Here is a 20797-nt window from a genome sequence, read left to right as displayed (position 1 = left end):
GAAAAGCAAGTTTTAGTCATACATTTATACATTGCTGTTATACATCTGATTTCTTACATAAATTATGTTTTTCGTTAGATGGAACTTTTAAACTGAAGTACTTAATATTTTCAAAAATGAAAATGTATGAAACCCAAGAAATGCTGAGCAATATTTTGCTATTGTAATTATTAGTACAGAACCTCAACTCAGGGCTTGTCTACACTACCGCTTAAGTCGATGTAACTTTTTCGCTCAGAGATTTGAAAAAAAACACACCCTTGAGCGACGTATGTTACATTGACTTAAAGTGCTGTCTACATTGCATTATGTTGTGGGGAGACACTTTCTCACCAACATAGCTTCTGCCTCTCAACATAGCACTTCTTCGCTGATGTAGTGCGGTGGTGAAAACAAGCTCTTAGTGTTTACATTTTAGCCCTCTGCTTTCAGAAACAGGATTCTTCTGGTTATAGTCCTTCCTACCTCTAGGATTCAATCAAGTTTTAATTTCCAAACCAAGCTATTTTACTAAAGAGGGGATAGCCCCTTACAACTGGAATGCCTTCTGTGAACTAGTCCACAAGGCCACTATCCTCTTTTCTTGCAAATCCCTACTCTAATTCCATTTTTGCTGTGACCCTAAAGTACATTTTCCATTGTGTTGACTATTTGTGGAGTTCAAGGAAAATGTTAAGCCCTAAGTCTGTATTAAAATAAAGAAAAATATTTTTCTCTGTTAAATTGTTCTTTTAATAGCTAATTTGATTTTTACTCACAACAGTGTAAAGTGAAGCAATCTTATGGAGTTGCTTGACAATTTATTTGCCCTGTGATTAGCTGAAGTGAATGCCTATTTTTTGTGAAATGTAAAATTGGGTGTTTGAATCTATATGTTTTTTTATAATCAAATAAGAAAATACAATTCCAGCTTTTATGTTTCCTATGTTTCCTAACTCAAAAAGTGTTGCATCCAACATGGGGGAATTCTTTATTAGATCTTGTCTTAACAGGTAAAGAAGAAATGATCACAGAACTAAAAATTAATGGTAACTTAAGTATAAGTGATCATGATTTGATCACATTTATAATGTGCAAGCATAATAAAGTCCAGACCTGCAATCTATACACTTGGTGCTTTAATTGGGCTAGTTTCACAAAGCTATAAATAATTATGAACCAAATCAGCTGGGAGGAAGAATTTAACAAGAAGACTGTGAATGATAATTGACAGTCTTTTAAGAATACTTTACAAGATGCCCCAAAATTGAAGGCAGCTCCATAAAAATGGAAGTTGATAATAATGACAATAAATCAGAAGTAAGGAAGTGTAGAAAATTTATAAGGGAAGGAAAGAGACACGAGGGGAAATCTATGTCCAACAGATTTAAGGACAATAAAAAGGAGTTTAAATATACTAGGAGCAAAAAGAACCTTGACAATGGTATTGGTCTGTTACTAGATGGAAATTGTAGAATTATCCATAGTAATGCAGAGAAGGCAGAAGTATTCAATAAATATTGTGGTTCCATATCTGGGGAACAAACAGATGATATAGTTTCATCAGATGGTGATGATAACACTCTTTCCATTCCACTAGTATTTCAGGAGGATGTTAAACAGAAGCTAATTAAGTTAGACAGTTTGAAATTAGCAGATCCAGATAAATTGCATCCAAGAGTTTTAAAAGAGCTGTCTGAAGAGCTTACTGGACTATTAATGTTGAAGTCTTGAAGCACTGGGGAAGTTCCTGAAGAATGGAAGAAAGCTAATGTGCCAATTTATAAAAAGTGTAAAGGAGGTGACCCAGGTAACTATAGGTCTGTCAGCATGACGACAGTCCCAGGCAAGATAATGTAGCAGCTGATATAGGACTCAAATGATAAAGAATTAAAGGAGTCTAATGTAATTAATGCAAATCAACAAGGATTTATGGAAAACAGACCCTGTCAAACAAATTTATCTTTTTTTATGAGATTACATGCTTGGTTGATAAAGATAATAGTGTTGATGAATATACTTAGACTTCTGGAAGGTGTTTGAGTTGGTACTGAACAACACTTTCATTAAAAAAATTAGAATGACATAAAATTAACATGCCACACATTAAAAGGATTAAAAACTGACTAACTAATAGGTCTCAAAATGTAACTGAAATGCGGAATTGTCATCAAGCAGGTGTGTTTCCAGTAAGGTCCCTCAGGGATCAGATCTTGGTTCTACATTTAACATTTTTATCAGCGACCTGGAATAAAATATAAAAACTTCACTGATAAAGTGGACAGATGACACAAAAATGGGGGAGTGTAAATAATGAAGAAAACAGGTCACTGATTCAGATCAATTGGGATCACTTGGTAGACTGGGCACAAACAAACAGGCGTTTTCATGCAGCTAAATGTAAATGTATTAATCTAGGGAAAAGATACAAAATTGGGATTTTGTGTCAAGCTGGGTGTACTTTAAACTATATATGTGCGGAGTCTAAGAATCTAAGAATTGAGGTTGCTTGATGCAATGAGTTCCTTAATGGGACATCCTATTGGTCATTCTCATCAATTGTGGCTAAGTCAGGATAAATAAAAGCAATAAAATGTCTTTTAAATTATTCTGAACCATCATATCTATCTGAACCATCACACCTTTTATCATAAGTAATGGTTAACTTACAATGTACCCTCATTTTTCCTCTCCTCTTTCTTAATATCTGTCAAACTCATTTGTTGCATCTTGTCTTCAATTACATGGTAAGCTCTTTGAGGAAGGATCCATGACTTCTTATGTGTTTCTTGCACAGTACAGTAACTCAATTCTCACTGGAGCCTTGGTGCACTTCCCCAATACAAATAAATAATAATAAAAAGTGTGCAATATAATTTTCCTAGTTTAAAAATAAAACATTAATAACAAGCACACTTTCATATTAAACTACTGTGTTATAAAGTCCTTCCCAGAGGTACTACTTCTGGATGTTAGATTGTAGTGTAGCAAGGGTCATGGCATCATTCACATCAGGGAACAATAGCTCCGGAGAGAAATATAATCCCAGTACACATCAGCAACAGATGTCAGTGTGGTCAGAAATATCTGATAATTTAATAAATAGCTTGCTCAAAACTGCCCATATACGGAAGTTTCTTTTGAGAGTTTAAATCTTTGTCAATGGGACTAATTTGCTGACTTAAAAACATAGCAAACAAAGAAAACTCAAAATTTCAGAGTTTTCCTTGTCCTGTTATAACGCATTCAATATATACCTTGTCTTTAATTTACATAATTTAAAAATAAAAGCATTGCACTAGATAATATCTAGAAGTCAGAAAAGAAAGTCACTTTATTTAGGAGAATTTCACAAATTTTTGTCACCATTTAGTTTTGTTCAATTCTTCAGTCCCTGAAGTTGTACTTTATTTGAATCATAGAATCATAGACTTTAAGGTCAGAAGGGACCATTATGATCATCTAGTCTGACCTCCTGCACAACGCAGGACATAGAATCTCACCCACCCACTCCTGTAACAAACCTCTAACCTATGTCTGAGCTATTGAAGTCCTCAAATCATGGTTTAAAGATTTGGTGCGGATATTTCTTACATTGCAGATATGAATACTTTTACCCTTTCCTCATGTTTTTGATGTGAAAGCCATTATTGCTCAAAAAATGGACCCATTAAGAAAAATGTGAGAATCCTTGTATTTTGAGTGTTTTCATTTTGTTACAGATAACACTTTTTCTCTAATAGCTGCTCAATATCTGCCTCAGATTGTATTATAATCTGTGGTGAAAGCAATACTTTATTAAACACATAAAACCAGATTTCTCCATTAAGCATAAATTAACACAGATTGAGATAAAATGCGTCCCCAAATGAACAGAAAATGTGAAAAGCAATTACACCCTAACATCCATTTTAAGGCTGTCAAGCAAACTAGTGCATAGCCAGAAGGAAGTGGTAGCGAACAGTGCAAAACACTGAAAGAGAGTGAAAAATATGGAAATATGGTAAAGCCCAGGGCACTGATGGAGCCTACCAGCAATGGACGTAGCAGTAGAGCAGTACTCCGTTATTCAGCCTCAGTTTTAAAAGAAAAAAATGTCAGCCTCCTTTGCATTATGAACATCTGATGTCATTTCACAGGGATACCCATGTAGGGTTCAGCCTGTTTGTAATCCTCACACAAACTGCTCTTTAGGACAACAAAATGTTCAAAGAAGCACTATGGCAGCTTTGTTGTATCTACCATTGTACAGAGCACCATAAAGGAATCTTGCACCGAGTGACAAATGGGGTGGAGGGACATTGAATTTGTTTTGTAGCATTGTTGATGATGATGGTGACGATGATGACGACGACAACTATAAACAAGATCATGGGTTTCCAATATATAGTCATTTAACAGATGTGATTACGATTTTGACTATCTTGACTGAACACGGACATCTGATTTTTAACGTTAACATCACAAAAATATTTTTAAAAAATCCCCAAAACACATTTCCCGCCACCTATCACATTCAAAAGTCTGATCAAATACAAAGTATACAAAATATAAATGGCATTCATATTTTTCGCTTATGAAAATATGATGCTCAAGTATTCATTGAATCAAAATTATTTTGCACGCAACATTAACAGAAATAAATCTGTTCTTTTACCATACATTAGAGGAAAGAGAACCGTGAGATGGATGGGTTACCTGACCAGGCTTTGCATTCTCACAGACAACTACATCATATTCTCTGGCAAGCTCTGGAGGGTTGTCGTTTACATCCAGGATTCGAATATCAACTGGAACATGGCTTAGCAGACCAGGGTTGTCTGTAATACAAACAAAAATGGATTCAGTCATTTGACAGTTTTAATACACACTCTAAAGCCTTAGTCTACACAAAAATTTTTAAAATCATAGTTTGTTGGAGGCTCCAGCTACTACAACAGAACTTTCAGTAAAGATACTTTAATAAAGATCGTATTTGCTGAGTCTCATTAACATTCTGAAAAATGAAAAATGAATAGACAGGCATAGCATGAATACTAAATTGCTATTTTGTCATATCAAGAAAATTACAAGTTACTCAGGAACTGAAGTGGGAGAAAGTTTTCAGAGTTTATTAGATGGTGTCACACTGTATGCTAAGAAATGATCAATTGGCTTCACAATTAACCTGGAAGTGTCACTCCAGTGTTGAACAAAATCTAAAATTAAATATAGTACTTTTTTTTCCTCTGTCCCTCAAAGATTTCAGGGTATGAAAATAAAATACTGAAGTGATAAGAGAAGAAAAAAAAACTGTTTAAATCATTTTCTCAAACTGCGCTCCAGATTCCATGCAAGATATTACACAGCTGCAAATTATATAAATATAATAAAGTCAGCCTTGATGCTGTTTCATTGAAGTCAATGGGACTTTTTCAATTGACTTTAAAGGTGCAGGATCAATCACATAAACAGTAATAAAATAATGAACAATAAAGGCTTAAGTTGTTTAGGTTTAAAAAAAAACAGAGTTTATTCTACGAGATTAGGTCTGTCTCTGATTTCCAAAAAATCAAAACGAAAAGTACAATAAACAGACTTGTTTCAAATAACAGTTTTACATGATGAAATGGGAAAGAAATGCATGTTTTCTTGATCTATACACATATTCTCTCATTTTCATTACCTTACATTGGCTTTTTATATTTCATTGTATACATTTTATGTGAAGAACCTTTTATAATTAGCATTCTTCATTATAATACCCTCAGCTCCTGTAACAACATCTCTTCCAAAAAAAAAATGCAATATGCATAGCTGAACAGAAGAAAAAAAATCTTTCCTAACTGGTTAAAAATGTAGACCCTTTGCTGAAAATTGTGGACTTCATTTTTATGTCCTCCACTGGAACCGAACTAGCAGTAAAAGATATCTGGGTCCAATATTCGAGCACTGCATAGATGTAAATTGCTTGTAACTGCCACGGAAAACTGAGTCTGTGTTTTTTATAATGTGTGTGTGTGTGTTATCTTTGCCTTAATTAGCCCATATCACATACCTCTATCAAAAAGGTTATTGGTGTGATGGCTCAGACTCATTTTAACTTTGCTGACTATTGCTCAGAATTCTTCCATCTTATTGATTAGATGAGAAAGCTTTCTAGTCCAAAAAAATTCTATCTAAGGCTATTTCTAGATTTGAGCAGGGAGGTGCGATTCCTAGCTCGTGTAGACATACCCATGTGTAACGAGGTAGCACTATTTTTAGGGAGCTAGCTCGCAGAACTAGCAGTGGTCCATGCAAATCATACTTCTCAGCTCAAATGTAGAGATAACCTGTATCACCAAATAACTTCCTGGTGAGATAATATATCAGAATATATCAGAATGCTAACATTCTAGTGTATTTCAACAAGCCAGTCTTTTCGAGTTATAGGTGGGCTTTGGGACAAAGGTTCTGGTTGACAGGTCCCCTTAAGAGTCTCCACTCTCTCGCATGCACACACAAATGCATACAAATGTGTTTCAAATTATACTCCACTTGCCCCCTATTCAACAGTTCTTAATGAGCTAACATGAGAAACAGGAGGAAGTTAAAATAATTATAAGAAATCAAGTATGGGGGTAGCCATGTTAATCTGTATCCACAAAAACAACAAGGAGTCCGGTGGCACCTTAAAGACTAACACATTTATTTGGGAATAAGCTTTTGTGGTTTCTGGGTTAGTGTTTCTGTGGTGTGGTGTGTAGTTGCTGGCGAGTATTTGCTTCAGGTTGTGGGGCTGTCTGTAAGCAAGGACTGGCCTGCCTCTCAAGGTCTGTGAGAGTGAGGGATCGTTTTCCAGGATAGGTTGTAGATCGTTGATAATCTGCTGGAGAAGTTTTAGCTGGGGGCTATACGTGATGGCCAGTGGTGTTGTTATTTTCCTTGTTGGGTCTGTCCTGTAGTAGGTGATTTCTAGGTACCCATCTCGCTCTGTCAATCTGTTTCCTCACTTCCCCAGGTGGGTACTGTAGTTTTAAGAATGCTTGATAAAGATCCCATAGGTGTTTGTCTCTGTCTGAGGAATTGGAGCAAATTCAGTTGTATCTTAGGGCGTGGCTGTAGACAATGGATCGTGTGATGTGTCACTCTCACAGACCTTGGGAGGCAGGCCAGTCCTCGCTTACAGACAGCCCCCCAACCTGAAGCAAATGTTCACCAGCAACTACACACCACACCACAGGAACCAATCCCTGTAGCAAATCTCGTTGCCTACTCTGTCCCCATATCTACTCTAGTGACACCATCAGAGGACCCAATCACATCAGCCACACCATCAGTGGCTCATTCACCTGCACGTCTACTAATGTTATATATGCCATCCTGTGCCAGCAATGCCCCTCTGCTATGTACATTGGCCAAACTGGACAGTCCCTATGTACAAGGATAAATGGACACAAATTGGATATCAGGAATGGTAATAAACAAAAGCCAGTAGGAAAACACTTCAATCTTCCTGGACATTCTGTAACAGATTTAAAAGTAGCTACACTTGAACAAAAATACTTCAGAAACAGACTTGAAAGAGAAACTGCAGAACTAAAATTCATTTGCAAATTTAACACCATTAATTTGGGCTTGAATATGGACTGGGAATGGCTGGCTCATTACAAAAGCAGCTTTGCCTCTCCTGGAATTGACACCTCCTTATCAATTATTGGGAGTGGACTACATCCACCCTGATCCAATTGGCCCTGTCAACACTGGTTCTCCACTTGTGAGGTAACTCCCTTCTCTTCATGTGTCAGTATAATAATGCCTGCATCTGTATTTTCACCCCATGCATCTGAAGAAATGTTTTTTTTATCCACGAAAGCTTATGACCAAATAAATTGGTTAGTCTTTAAGATGCCATCGGACTCCTTAATGATAAGAAGTGTCACTCATACGGATGGAAGACCTGATCAGGACAGCATAAGAACATCTACTCCTACCCCAAACTTCCCCTCCCCCCCCAGTATTAGAACGTATATCAAATGAACCTTTTCAGAAGTTAGATACAGGCTGGACACTTCTATTTTCTTGCTTCAACTTTTCTTGTGTGTTTTTATTTTCAGTTCAGCTTTACAAAAAAGACTGGTTACCTACCTGTATTGCAAATGTTGTTCTTCGAGATATCACTGCAAATGTGTATTTCGTTAAGGTGCATGCATACCCAGTGCACCAGAGCTGGAGAGTTTTCTGCAGCAATACCCATTGGACATCACACATGCACATCCTTGTGACACCTGAGACTATATCAGGGTGGCGGCACCCCATCCCTCCCTCAGTTTCTTCACACCAGAACATGGCAAAATAAGACTTGGAGACGGGAGGGGCGGGTTGTGGAATATACGAGGGCAACAACATCTAAAAGAACAACAGTTAAAATACAGATAATCATTTTTTTCTTCAAGTGGTTGCACATGTGTATTCCACTCAGGTGATTCACAAGAAGTACCATTAGGAGGGTGGAGCTCAGAGTCTGCAATATGTAACTGCAATGTGGCTTTCTCAACATTTGCATCAGATCTCAAAGCAGTCATGATGGTGTAATGATGAGTGAAGGTATGCACCAAGGACCAAGTGGCAGCCCTACAAATGTCCAGTATGAGGACATCCTTTTGAAAAGCCACTGAAGTAGTTTGAGCTCTCACTAAATGAGCCAATAGTGTACGTGGAGGACGGGTATCTGTTACTCCCATGAACCATGATAATACAGGAAGCAATCCATTTAGAAATTGTGTGGTAACTGCTTGACCTCTGAGTTTGTCAGCATAAGAAACAAATTGCCAGTGGAATATCTTAAAAGGCTTAGTCCTATCAGGATGAAAGGTGCATGCCCTCTTTACAAGCCAAAATATGTAGATGTTCTTCATCCTTAACGTGAGTGTGATAATTTGGGGGGGGAAGAATGAAATGCAAATGAAAGGCAGATACCACTCGTGGCAAGGCACCTCCTTAGTCTCGGCAGACTTAGCATTTCCCCCTCTGGTGGTGGTGGGCTATTGGGCTCTTGGTGCCTGGGATATAGACCTCTAATGAATTAAGAGTAGCTCAACAATCTTTAAAAGAATGTAAAGTCTCATTAGTGCTGTATGAAAACAAACACAAACCATCAAACATAGTTTGTTGCATATCCAATTGCTATACCCAAAGTTCTGTAATCAGAAAGCTTTTCTCATTGTTATTACAGATGATATTACCATAGAAGCAGCATCAGATGCAGCAAATGCAGATTGGAGTGCCATCTTGGCCACTAAGCGACTTTCTGGCAGGAAAGACTTTACTTCCTCCTGGTAGTTTCTCAGTAAAGCTGGACATTGCATCCCAGTTCACACAGTCACATGTAACTCACAGTGCTTGCTGATTTGCTATATGTATCTGGAGAAAGGAGGGGGAATAATTTTTTCTCCCAAATAAATCAAGTCTCTTGTGCCCTACTTCTTGTGGGTTGATTTAAATCTCCCCAAACATGATTTTTCATTGATAGGGATCACTACTAAAAATTCAGGGCAGAATAGAATAAAAACCCTCAAAGTCTTTCACAGGAACACGATAACATTTGTCTGTGCACTTAGCTATAGGAGCTAAGGATACTGGCATATTCCATAAGGTCTTTGCTGGTATTAGAAGAGTCTCATTGATCGCAAGGGCTATGACAAAGTTTTGGAGGACTCTGATCAGACTGCAAGCGGTCATCTAAATATTCAGTAGGCACTGGGGATCGAAAGTTGATGGGATCACTAGTTGAACTGATTGATCTCTAGTCCCTTGTGAAGAGGCCAATGTAGGTACTGAGACAGGTATGGCAGATGATACCACAAAAAACTCCCAAGATGTTGATGGTACAGCATTGTGAATTGCTGTTGAGAAAGACTTCATAGTCAGTGCCATGGAATATGCTGGGATCAGTAGTCAAGCTGACAATCATTCTGGTACTGAGGCTGTTGATGCCAAAGCAGAGTCCAAGACTGAAAATGAGACCTAAGACTTTCCCACCACTGACACAGCATGTCCTGGTGTCAAAGTGGGTTCCAGAGAAGGCACCCAGCCCTCAATATGCTTCTTAGCTCATACTGATATCAGTACCACTAACAGTCTCTGCACCAGAGTTAAGGAGACAGAGCTGGTACTGCAGGAGATGTCACAAATGCATGGACTTGTGAGTACAGGATGGTCTGGAACAGAGGGCAAAGCAAATTCTTTTGCTGCCTCAGAGACCTGTGGGGTTGTCAGTATGATGTCAGCACTGAAGTAGCATGGACTGGTTCTGGACTCAACAGCCATCTTGTAGATAATGCACTGAGTCAACAGCACAGTACTGATATCCGTCCACCATGGTATTGGACTCAGTTAGCTATCCTAAAGATTGTACCAGAGTTGACAGGATGGTACTGATATCATCCCACTGCAGTACCAGACTCAACATCCTTCCTACCGATGGTACCAGAGTCAATGGCATGGTACTGAACTCAATGGTTGTCCTGCAGATAGTACCAGAGTTGATGACACTCTGCTGCTGCTGTAGTACCAGGAAGATGTATACATGGCCCAGCTCTATCATGGGTACCTGAAGAGCCCAATGATGTTTTGAGTTCTCTTTCAAGGAGGACAAGCTTATGTGTCCACTTTTGGGGAGGCCTTGAAGAAGAAGGTTTCCCCCTCTTCCTCTGTGGAGAAGAGTGCAAGTCCAGGGGTCTGCCAGACAACTTGCAGACTTCATGAGAATGAAAGGTGTGATGTCCCAGGGCTTGAAGCCAGATCAGAGAGTCCCCAAGCAGCTGCCACTTCCTGATTCACCCAATAGGTAGTAAAGTGGGCGGGCTGAGAAGCTACTGAGGCTACAGCGCCAGGCAAGGGACCACCCATGGGAGCACTGACTGGAGGATCACTCGGCTCCACCGATTGGCCCAACTATGCTATTTAAACCAAGAGGAGGAACAGGAAGTTTGTCAGAGCAACCCGGTGGTTTTCTGTTGTGGATGCACTGGATTGTGCTTGTGCCTGCCTCCTGCACTCAACCCTCTTCCTGCCTCCTGCTCTGCTCCTGCCTCCTACTTCTCTCCCACCTTCTCTCCTGTTCCCACCAGGCTCTTGCTCTATGCTTGATCCTTGCCTCTCCTTCTGTCCTTATGCCTTCCCTCCAATCTTCAGTGACCAGTCCTGCTCTGACCCCAGCCCCCAACTTCTGACCCTGACTCCAGCTTGACCCTTGGCTCTAGTATTTGGCATCTGATCTCAACTCTGGCCCTGAGTTTTGATTACGGGTTCTGACTCTGGCTTGGCCCCTGGCTCTAGTAACTGGCAATTGACTCTGGTGCTGATCCTTGGCTTCATTCCCCAACCTGGATGCCTGTTCCACCCACTAGACCTGACTCCTGCTCTGACTACTATGCCAGACTGCATACATACTGGTTCATAACAGCAGGGCACTCATGTGAAGGCCCCAGGGGCTGAGGCAGGCCTTACCTGCTCCATAGGTGGTGTTTGAGGAGCGGGTTTCTGGAAAGCTGCATTCTTTTCTAAAAAGAGTGATAGATACTGCACTTCTCAATGTGCTCCTCACTGAGGGTCAAAAAGGCAGCATGTATGAGGGTGACTATTCAGGATAAAACTTACAAGATGGGAAGTGCTCAAAGCCTAGTGAGCACTTCATGCCACCAGTGCATAGCACTAAAATATTTTAAAAAAACCAAGTAAAACATAAAATAAAAAGCTAAACAACAGTTACCAACTGCTAACTATTTACAGATAAGGTATAAGGCTCAACTGGCTAACTGGAGAAGAAAATAACATGAGGTAAACTATACATCAATTTCTGAGTCAGGCCACAGGTGATGAAAATGAATTGAGCTGGGTCAGGGCAGTGCTGCCTTTATGTAGGCTCAGGAGAGGCCACAAGGATGTGCAGGACATGTCCCACCGCAGCGTGCACTGGCTCTGGCATGCTGGGCGCACACACGCATCTGGTGAAATACATGTGTGCAATCATTCAAAGTAGTAGATATATCAACACCCCAAAAGCCCCTCACACTCTACTGTTATGGAGCGGGAGAAGATCTGACCATCCTCCTTTTGTTCCCACAGAATCCACTGTGTCATCGTAAAATCTCTAGCTACATGTAATATTGACATACCACAAATAATGGAGACTGTGGAAGGAACATCCCCAGGAGCTAAAGACCATCAAAACTTCAGCACCTTCTGCTCCAAGTACAAGGTACAATTCTTTGATTTTGCCTTTTCTAACACAAATAAATAGCAACATGTACATTAAAGAAAAAATAGAAAGATCCACCCTATCAAATCCCAAATCAAAACAAAACAAATTCCTCCAACAAAACAAGACACTCCATTGCACACACGTCTCCCTATAAGGAGAGAATGAGAGAACATGGGTCAGATGTTAGTCATATTGCTCAGTGCATTAGTGGAAGGTACTCAGATATTATAGTCATGAGCATGGTATAAGAACCTATATTGAATAGAATAGATTATATAAATAGATTCGTAACAGCCCACTGTAAACTGGACCATCTCTCCACTACTGAATATTAAAGGCCAGTAGAAGGTGCAACTATGCACATTTTCTGTATCACATTAATGCAAGGATGAGGCATTGAAGTTGTCACCTGCACCAGAGAAGATGACTCTATTGGGAATATTTGAGAATGAAAGAATAGTGGGAAAAGAGGAGATTCAGAACAGAAAGGACACCAACTGGTCACTTCTGAACAGCTGGAAGAAAGGAGCAAGCTGTCTGGTCACTGCTAGAGGGACTTGGAATACCAGTAGGCTTCCCCACAGAAGACAATTCAAAGTAAGGTGGTGGGAAAACCAGACCCTGGTAAAAGAAGATTTTAAGGTATAGGGGAAACTCAAAGTTGGCCCTCCGTGATAGGCACACCATGAAGTTTCCTAGGAGAGTACAAATGAAAGGACAGCACATTTCTTTTTAGTTGGGAAAATACAGTTATAAGCTGCCTTCTGTTTACCTGATCCCCCCTCTTGGTGCAGAGTTGGGACAGTCCAAGAGCATGCATTTCACTGGTGAGAAGTATGGGAGGTGGATTCTGCCAGTAGCTGAGCCTGAGCTGATCTGTGGCTAAGAGGAGCCTGATCCCAACTCCAGCAGGTTCGTGCATACGGACTGAGTGGGATATGAACTGGAAAGAGGCAAAAAACTAACACAAGGAGGCAGACAGACTGAGGGACAGAGGAGAACAAGGAATGATTGTAGGAGGAATGGACTGGGAAGAAAGTGACAATGTACTCGTGGATGAGTAAATAAAGCAGCAAAAATGGATTTGGGGGTAATCCCATCAATTTTGGGGAGAAAGAAATGGAAGATGTCAGGTGAGACACAACTAGAGGGAGCTCGGGGTGACGAAGAAAGATGATGACTCCCATTCAAAGAACAGCATTGCTCCTCTAAAGGTGAGAGAAATACATTGATAGGGGAAGGAAAGAAAAAAAGTGAGTGAGAGCACAACATAGAGCATAGACAGAAACACAGTGTTCCCTGTAAAGGTATAAGAGATTCCATTCCTATGGGATCAGAGGCCAGCAACTGACTGTCTGGCTGATTAGCCACACCCACTGCAGCTGGGGAAAAGAGCTGGAACTTAATTAGCTGATCCTCATAGAAGAAGGCAGTAAGAAATGGAAGGAGGGGTCAGCAATACCCTCCAGAAAGCTGAGGGGCCAGTGGCTTTAAGCCCAATGGACTACTGCTAGAGAAACTGTATTACTAAGGTTCTGAGGTAAGAACCAGGAAAAAATGGGTTGATAAACTAACTGGTGTGAGGGGCAAACTTGGGGAAGGGACTATTCAGCCTGCACAGACTTTGAGGGAAGAGTCTGTGAAGTTTTTTTCATTTGTTTTAAAAGGCTTGAAATAACAGTAATAATTATATATATATATATATATATAACCTACTAACCCTGCTGAAAATTGCTTCCCTGGATTCTGTGAGAGAACATCAGACAGAATTACCCCAGGGAGCAAGTTGGCTCAGCAAGAGCAAAACCTGGTCTGGTAAAATGATGTTGCTATAAACAGGCCCCACTGCTTTACCCTGCCCCTTTGCTGAGTGTTTGCAGAATCCAGAAGCTTGCAGGTAAGTTTCCTGTTTGGAGCAGGAATTGGTGAGGCTGCTTTTAGTGTAGTTTGTTCTTTCACAAAATTTATACAAGCCGTGTTTGCTTGAACAGGAGTGGTAACAAACAGCAAAACAGGCAACTTCCTTCTTGCAGAACCTTCATATCAGAAACTGCTACCCTGTCTCCAGAGCAACAATCTTGCACCTCTGTTACTTTTCAGGGGGTCATCACTCCAGTTCAACTACTTAACAAACTTTGTGCCCCTCGCATTTTTCACCTGGGAAACCCATAATCGAAAGCTGCTCATGGACACCACATAATGTGGAAAGGTGAATCAGGGCCTTTACCCTTCCTTTGTGCAACTGCTCTCTAATGAAACATCTTAAAGGCTTAGACAAAGAAACATTCTTAAATGCACAGGATACCCTTAATAACACTCTGGATTCAGTTATTGCATGACATCTTTGATATCCGGTATAACTAGGACCAGGATTTGGACTGATGAATTCAGTGATAGTTTTCTATGAGAAAAGAGTGAATAAATACTTTTAAAATTTTGGTCTGAATTAATGTTCTAGCAGAATGTTCAGAAATTCAGAAAACCTTGAAGCATTTTGTACACCAACCCACACCACTATGAGTCAAAAAATGTCATGAAGCTTATGACAAATAACGAATACTCAAGTTAGTTCATAAGAACATAAGAATGGTCATTCTAGGTTGCAGACCCATGTTCCATATAGCCCCATATTCTGTCTTCCAACAGTGGTCAATGCCAGATGCTTCAGAGGGAAGAAACAAAACAGAGTTATTTATTGAGCCGTTCATTCCCTGTTGTCTAGTCTCAACTTCTGGCAGTCAGATGATTACGGACATCCAGAGCATGGGTTTGTGTCCTTGACCATCTTGCCTAATAGCTATTGATGAACCTATCCTCCATGAACTTATCTAATTCCTTTTTAAACCCATTTATAGCTTTGGTCTTCACAATATCCCCGCAATAAGCTCCACAAGCTGACTATGTGTTGTGTGAAGAAATATTTCCTTTAATTTGTTTTAAACCTGATTGCTGCCTATTAATTTCACTGGGTGACCCCTGGTTCTTATGTTATGTAAAGAGGTAAATAACACTTCCCTATTGCCTTTGTCTACACAATACATGATTTTATAGACGTCCATCACATCCCCTCTCAGGCTTCCCTTTTACAAGCTGAACAGACCCAGTCTTCTTAATGTTCAATAACCCTGATAATTTTTGTTGCCCTTCTCTGCACCTTTTCTAATTCCAACATATATTTTTGGATGAGGTGACCTGAACTGCACTCAGTATTCAAGGTGTGGGCTTGGACTTACATAGTGCCAATATTATATTTTCTGTCTTATTATCTATTCCTTTCTTAGTGATTCCCAACATTCTGTTAACTTCTTTGACTGTCGCTACACATTGAGCAGATGTTTTCAGAGAACTATCCACGATGACTCCAAGATCTTTTTCTTGAGTGGTAACCGCTAATTTAGACCCCATTATTTTGTACATATAACTTTATATTTTCCAGTGTGCATTACTTTCCATTTATCAGCATTTAATTTCATCTGCCATTTTGTTGCCCCGTAAAGTTTTGTGAGATCCCTTTGTAATTCTTCACAGTCTGCTTTGAACTTAACTATCTTGAGTAATTTTGTATCATTGCCGATCTTTGACACTTCACTTTTTACCCCCCTTTTCAGATCATTTATGAATATGTTGAACAGCACTGGTCCCAATACAGATCCTTGGGAGACCCCATTATTTACCTCTCTGTACTGTGAAAACTTGACAGTTTATTCCTACCATTTATTTCCTCTGTTTCAATCAGTTACGGATCCATGAGAAGACCTCTCCTCTTATCACATGACTGCATACTTTACTTTGGCCTGTCAAAGGCTTTCTGAAAATCCAAGGACAGTATATCCACTAGATCACCCTTGTGAATATGATTGTTGACACCCTCAAAGAATTCTAATCGATTGATGAGGTATGATTTCCTTTTACAAAAGCCATGCTGACTCTTCACCAACATATCATGTTAATCTATCCATCTGATAATTCTGTTCTTTGCTATAGTTTCTACCAATTTACCTGGTACTGAAGTTAGGCTTGCTGGCCTGTAATTGCCAGTATCTGAAGCCTTTTTTTTTTTTTTTTTGTAGATTGATATTACATTAGCTATCCTCCAGTCATCTTGTGCAGAGACTGATTTCAGAAATAGGTTATATACCACAGTTAGTAATTCTGCAATTTCATATGTGAGTTCCTTCAGCACTCTTGGATGAATACCATCTGGTCCTAGTGACTTATTATTGTTTAATTTATCAGTTTGTTCCAAACCCTCCTCTACTGACACCTCAATCTGGAACACTTCCTGAATTTGGCACCTCATAAGGATGGCTCAGGTATGGGAATCATCAAAACAATTAATTATTCCTCTCAAACACTGTACCAACAACTAAGAAAAGTGCCTGTTTTTTACTTAATTTTCCGAAAACAGAGGGAAGGTGAATTCTACTAAGTCCAGCGAAATAACTATTTTAGTATTTCACAGAGTAGGGGGAAGCATTTATGTTACTTTTCTAACACATGTGAACAAGAACAACAATAATTAGTTATATCCTCTTAGAAAATAAAATAAATCTTTAGCAAGAAAAAATTAATACACTGTGGATACTGAACTCTAAACAGTGAAAGAATATATGAGACGTGACTATATGTGGTCATATTCAGATTTTGCGGTCTTGCACATCTATGGTGGTTGCTTAATTATAATCCAGATTAATAGCCTCAAAAACATTCATATGTTTCTTTGATGGGCAGTGTCTTTGATCTTTAAAATTAGGGATGTGAGTTTGAAAGAATCTCACTTGTTTTTGAAGGTAATTACATCAACAACAATTCAGGTCCTATCAGTGCTAATTCACAAGAAGAAAAAAAACCTTTTCCCCTTTTATACACCAGAATCATATCATCCCACCAGGCTGTACATATATAAATTCCTTTATCTTTCTTCAAAGTTAAAGAAGAGTGCTTGGGTGCATCTATCATCTGTTTCCACGGTATGCATCCGATGAAGTGAGCTGTAGCTCACGAAAGCTCATGCTCAAATAAATTGGTTAGTCTCTAAGGTGCCACAAGTACTCCTTTTGTATTTACCTGGGATCATTTCAATATTGCAGCATAAACCATTGCACATTTTATTAATATATCACAGAGTTGCTGCTTTATGTATATAATTTTCCCTTTCCCTTTGAAGCTGGCATGAGGAATGGTGGTGGTGGGGGGAAGAACAAACAAACATCATCAAATATCTTTGTTTTCCAGTATCTCATTTTATCTTAGAGACTTGAGGACTTTTAAAAGTATGTGGCTGCATAATAATGTTTCAAAGACTCTTATTTCCTATCTCACTGTGGGATCAAACTTCCATGTGTGCAGTATCATTTCACATGGTCATATTTTACTCTCTTTTCCTAGAACTTCAGACATCCAGAGCTTAAGAAAGTCTATGTGGATCTGACATTACCCCAGTGGATAGCCTTGCTATTTTCAAGTTATTTAATTTGCTCCTATTCTCTGCATCCTCTGCTCTGCAGGTTAGAATCCTATTTGGAAAAAGATCTAGGAACCATAATTAATAAGTCTTTGTGCACACTGGAATTCAGGCTTGTTCTTGGAGTTTATCCTAATGGTTGCAAATTCTCCTTCCCCTCTCTAATCCATTCTGGTTATAAATTCAGTGAGTTCACTTGATAGCTACATAGGAATATAGGTACTACTATTCTATATGAGGCCAGTGATCTATCTAAACCAGGATTCTATATCCAACAGTGGCCAATACCATCTCCTTCGGAGAAAGGAGTGAGAAATTCTGTAGAGTGCACTAGTATAGTATGTTTGACGAAACTTTCTTTCAAATCTTCAGTACCTAGAGGACAGTTTATGCCCTAAAGCATGATGGTTTCTATCTTTCCAAAATTCATGATTTTTGTTAACATTTACTATTATCACTCTGGATGATATTATTATCCATTTTAATGTCAAATCTTTTCCCCTTCAATGACTTCTTGTGGTAATGAATTCCACAGACTGATTGTGAGCTGTGTTTACCATGTGGCAGGTCTCAGAAATGTTTAGTTCAGTTGCTAGACTTACTGCTGAAACAGATTTCCTGACAAAATCCTTCTTGTTGGAGAGAGAGAGAGAGCATCTGGAACACTGGGCCAGTGAAAGACCTGAGGCCTGAACCATAGTCAGTAAAGTCAGGCCATAAACCAAAGCCAGGCCAAGTATTAAAACAGATACTTACAAGTTCATGGTCCAATACATGAACTTTGCAAGGGTTATTGCTAGTTCGTTGCTAAAACACAGGCATTCCTAAGAAACAACAGATACTGGGTATGTACATGAACACATCTCAGAAGATTAACACAGGTACATCCTGACCTAATCCAGATAAAAGGGTTTGACAGAAGTGATACTTCTGGGAGGAGTGGTAGATACGCTGGAGGGGAGGGATAGGATACAGAAGGACCTAGACAAATTGGAGGATTGGGCCAAAAGAAATCTGATGAGGTTCAATAAGGATAAGTGCAGGGTCCTGCACTTAGGACGGAAGAACCCAATGCACAGCTACAGACTAGGGACCGAATGGCTAGGCAGCAGTTCTGCGGAAAAGGACCTAGGGGTGACAGTGGACAAGAAGCTGGATATGAGTCAGCAGTGTGCCCTTGTTGCCAAGAAGGCCAATGGCATTTTGGGATGTATAAGTAGGGGCATAGCGAGCAGATCGAGGGACGTGATCATTCCCCTCTATTCAACATTGGTGAGGCCTCATCTGGAGTACTGTGTCCAGTTTTGGGCCCCACACTTCAAGAAGGATGTGGATAAATTGGAGAGAGTCCAGCGAAGGGCAACAAAAATGATTAGGGGACTGGAACACATGAGTTATGAGGAGAGGCTGAGGGAGCTGGGATTGTTTAGCCTGCAGAAGAGAAGAATGAGGGGGGATTTGATAGCTGCTTTCAACTACCTGAAAGGGGGTTCCAAAGAGGATGGCTCTAGACTGTTCTCAATGGTAGCAGATGACAGAATGAGGAGTAATGGTCTCAAGTTGCAGTGGGGGAGGTTTAGATTGGATATTAGGAAAAACTTTTTCACTAAGAGGGTGGTGAAACACTGGAATGCGTTACCTAGGGAGGTGGTAGAATCTCCTTCCTTAGAGGTTTTTAAGGTCAGGCTTGACAAAGCCCTGGCTGGGATGATTTAACTGGGAATTGGTCCTGCTTCGAGTAGGGGGTTGGACTAGATGACCTTCTGGGGTCCCTTCCAACCCTGATATTCTATGATTCTATGATGAATGGGGATGTTTTGCTTAAGTCATCTGGAGCAAAGTATAAGGGGAGGTAACAAGCAGATGTTGTGAAACATGTAAGGTGGTATGTAAGTTATTTGACTCAGTCTGTAAATGTTGGGGTACCTCTCCTTAATACTTTGTGTGGTCTAGGGGACAGCAGAGAGTCCCACTGCTGACTGAGCTACTCCTTGTCACTGGGCACTCATGTGTTAGCGTAACCTATAACCAAGGAGCCAGAGCGCTAGACTATGCCTTCAGGGCAATAAACCCATGTCCGTGGTCTTTCTTTATGACTGACATTGAGGCCTGCTGAATTAGTAGGCTGCATTTTCTGCTAGTGCTAATAACAGTGGAGCTCCAAGAAAAGAAGCACTGAGCAGCCATAACAACCTGGCAGCAGTAACAACATTCTTCAGCAACATTCTTAACAACACTTGAAATTTTTCTTGGCTGGGACCTCTGATGCAGCATGCCATTCTCATTCTAATCCTCTAATGCCTCCATGTTATGCTTATTTCCCCCCACAGCTCTCACCCCATGTTACTGGAACAACAGGCTCCAAGGGATATTTTTTAATCTTTCCCATTTGTAGCGTGCGTTGCTTTGATTGTTCAAACTATAAGTTAACTTTAATTGGAATTGACTTCAGAGCTGGATCAAGCCTATTAGAAATGAGTGCTTTAGTACTTCTGCCCCTCTCTGGCCCTCATCTTTCTCTTAAAGTAGGCCAGACTCCAATTTGTTGTTTTCAACATTGCTGCATATTGAGCAATAATCTTAAATGAAGCATCTATCAGTGATTCCTGCAGTAGAACTTTCTTCTTCAAAATGTATCAGTGTGTGTGTATACACATCTACCCTGATATAACGCGGTCCTCGGGAGCCAAAAAATCTTACCATGTTATAGGTGAAATTGCGTTATATTGAACTTGCTTTGGCCTCGAGCATTTCCGTTATTAACACAGTATTTGACACAATAAGTTTTATTCTTGGTGTTGTTTTAGAAAGGGCGCAACTGATGTCGTCCTTCGCATCAAGCCCAGGGTCGGGGCTTGCAGCTGCGCGCCAGGGTCGGGGCTTGCAGCCATGTGTCCCTGTCGGGGTCGGGACTCACAGCCGCGCACTGGGGTCAGGGTATGTAGCCCCACAGCTCCACACAGGGGTCAGGGCTTGCAGCCCGGAGCAGAGGTCGGGGCTCGCAACTTGCAGCCGTGCGTTAGGCTCGGGACTCGCAACCCCCACATAACTAGGTCGTGACCCCTGAGGGTTCGCAACCCCCAGTTTGAGAACCAGTGTTGTAGATGAGACAGAAAACCATTTTTGCT

The 20797-nt window shown here is 40.2% G+C and overlaps 1 protein-coding gene across 4 annotated transcripts in view; it reads right to left on the bottom strand.

The window, feature by feature from the left end:
* Positions 1-20797, bottom strand: part of CDH18 (cadherin 18) — an 849773-nt gene that overhangs the window by 30963 nt on the left and 798013 nt on the right. For all 4 annotated transcript variants that reach the window (XM_084618628.1, XM_084618629.1, XM_084618630.1 and 1 more), the window contains one exon: positions 4678-4799. In XM_084618628.1, coding sequence (XP_084474754.1) covers positions 4678-4799 — 122 coding nt within the window. The remainder of the gene's footprint in view (positions 1-4677; positions 4800-20797) is intronic.

Source organism: Lepidochelys olivacea (genome assembly GCF_965140295.1).
Source record: "Lepidochelys olivacea isolate rLepOli2 genome assembly, chromosome: 2".
Taxonomy (NCBI): domain Eukaryota; kingdom Metazoa; phylum Chordata; order Testudines; family Cheloniidae; genus Lepidochelys; species Lepidochelys olivacea.
This window is presented reverse-complemented; position numbering and strand designations above follow the sequence as displayed.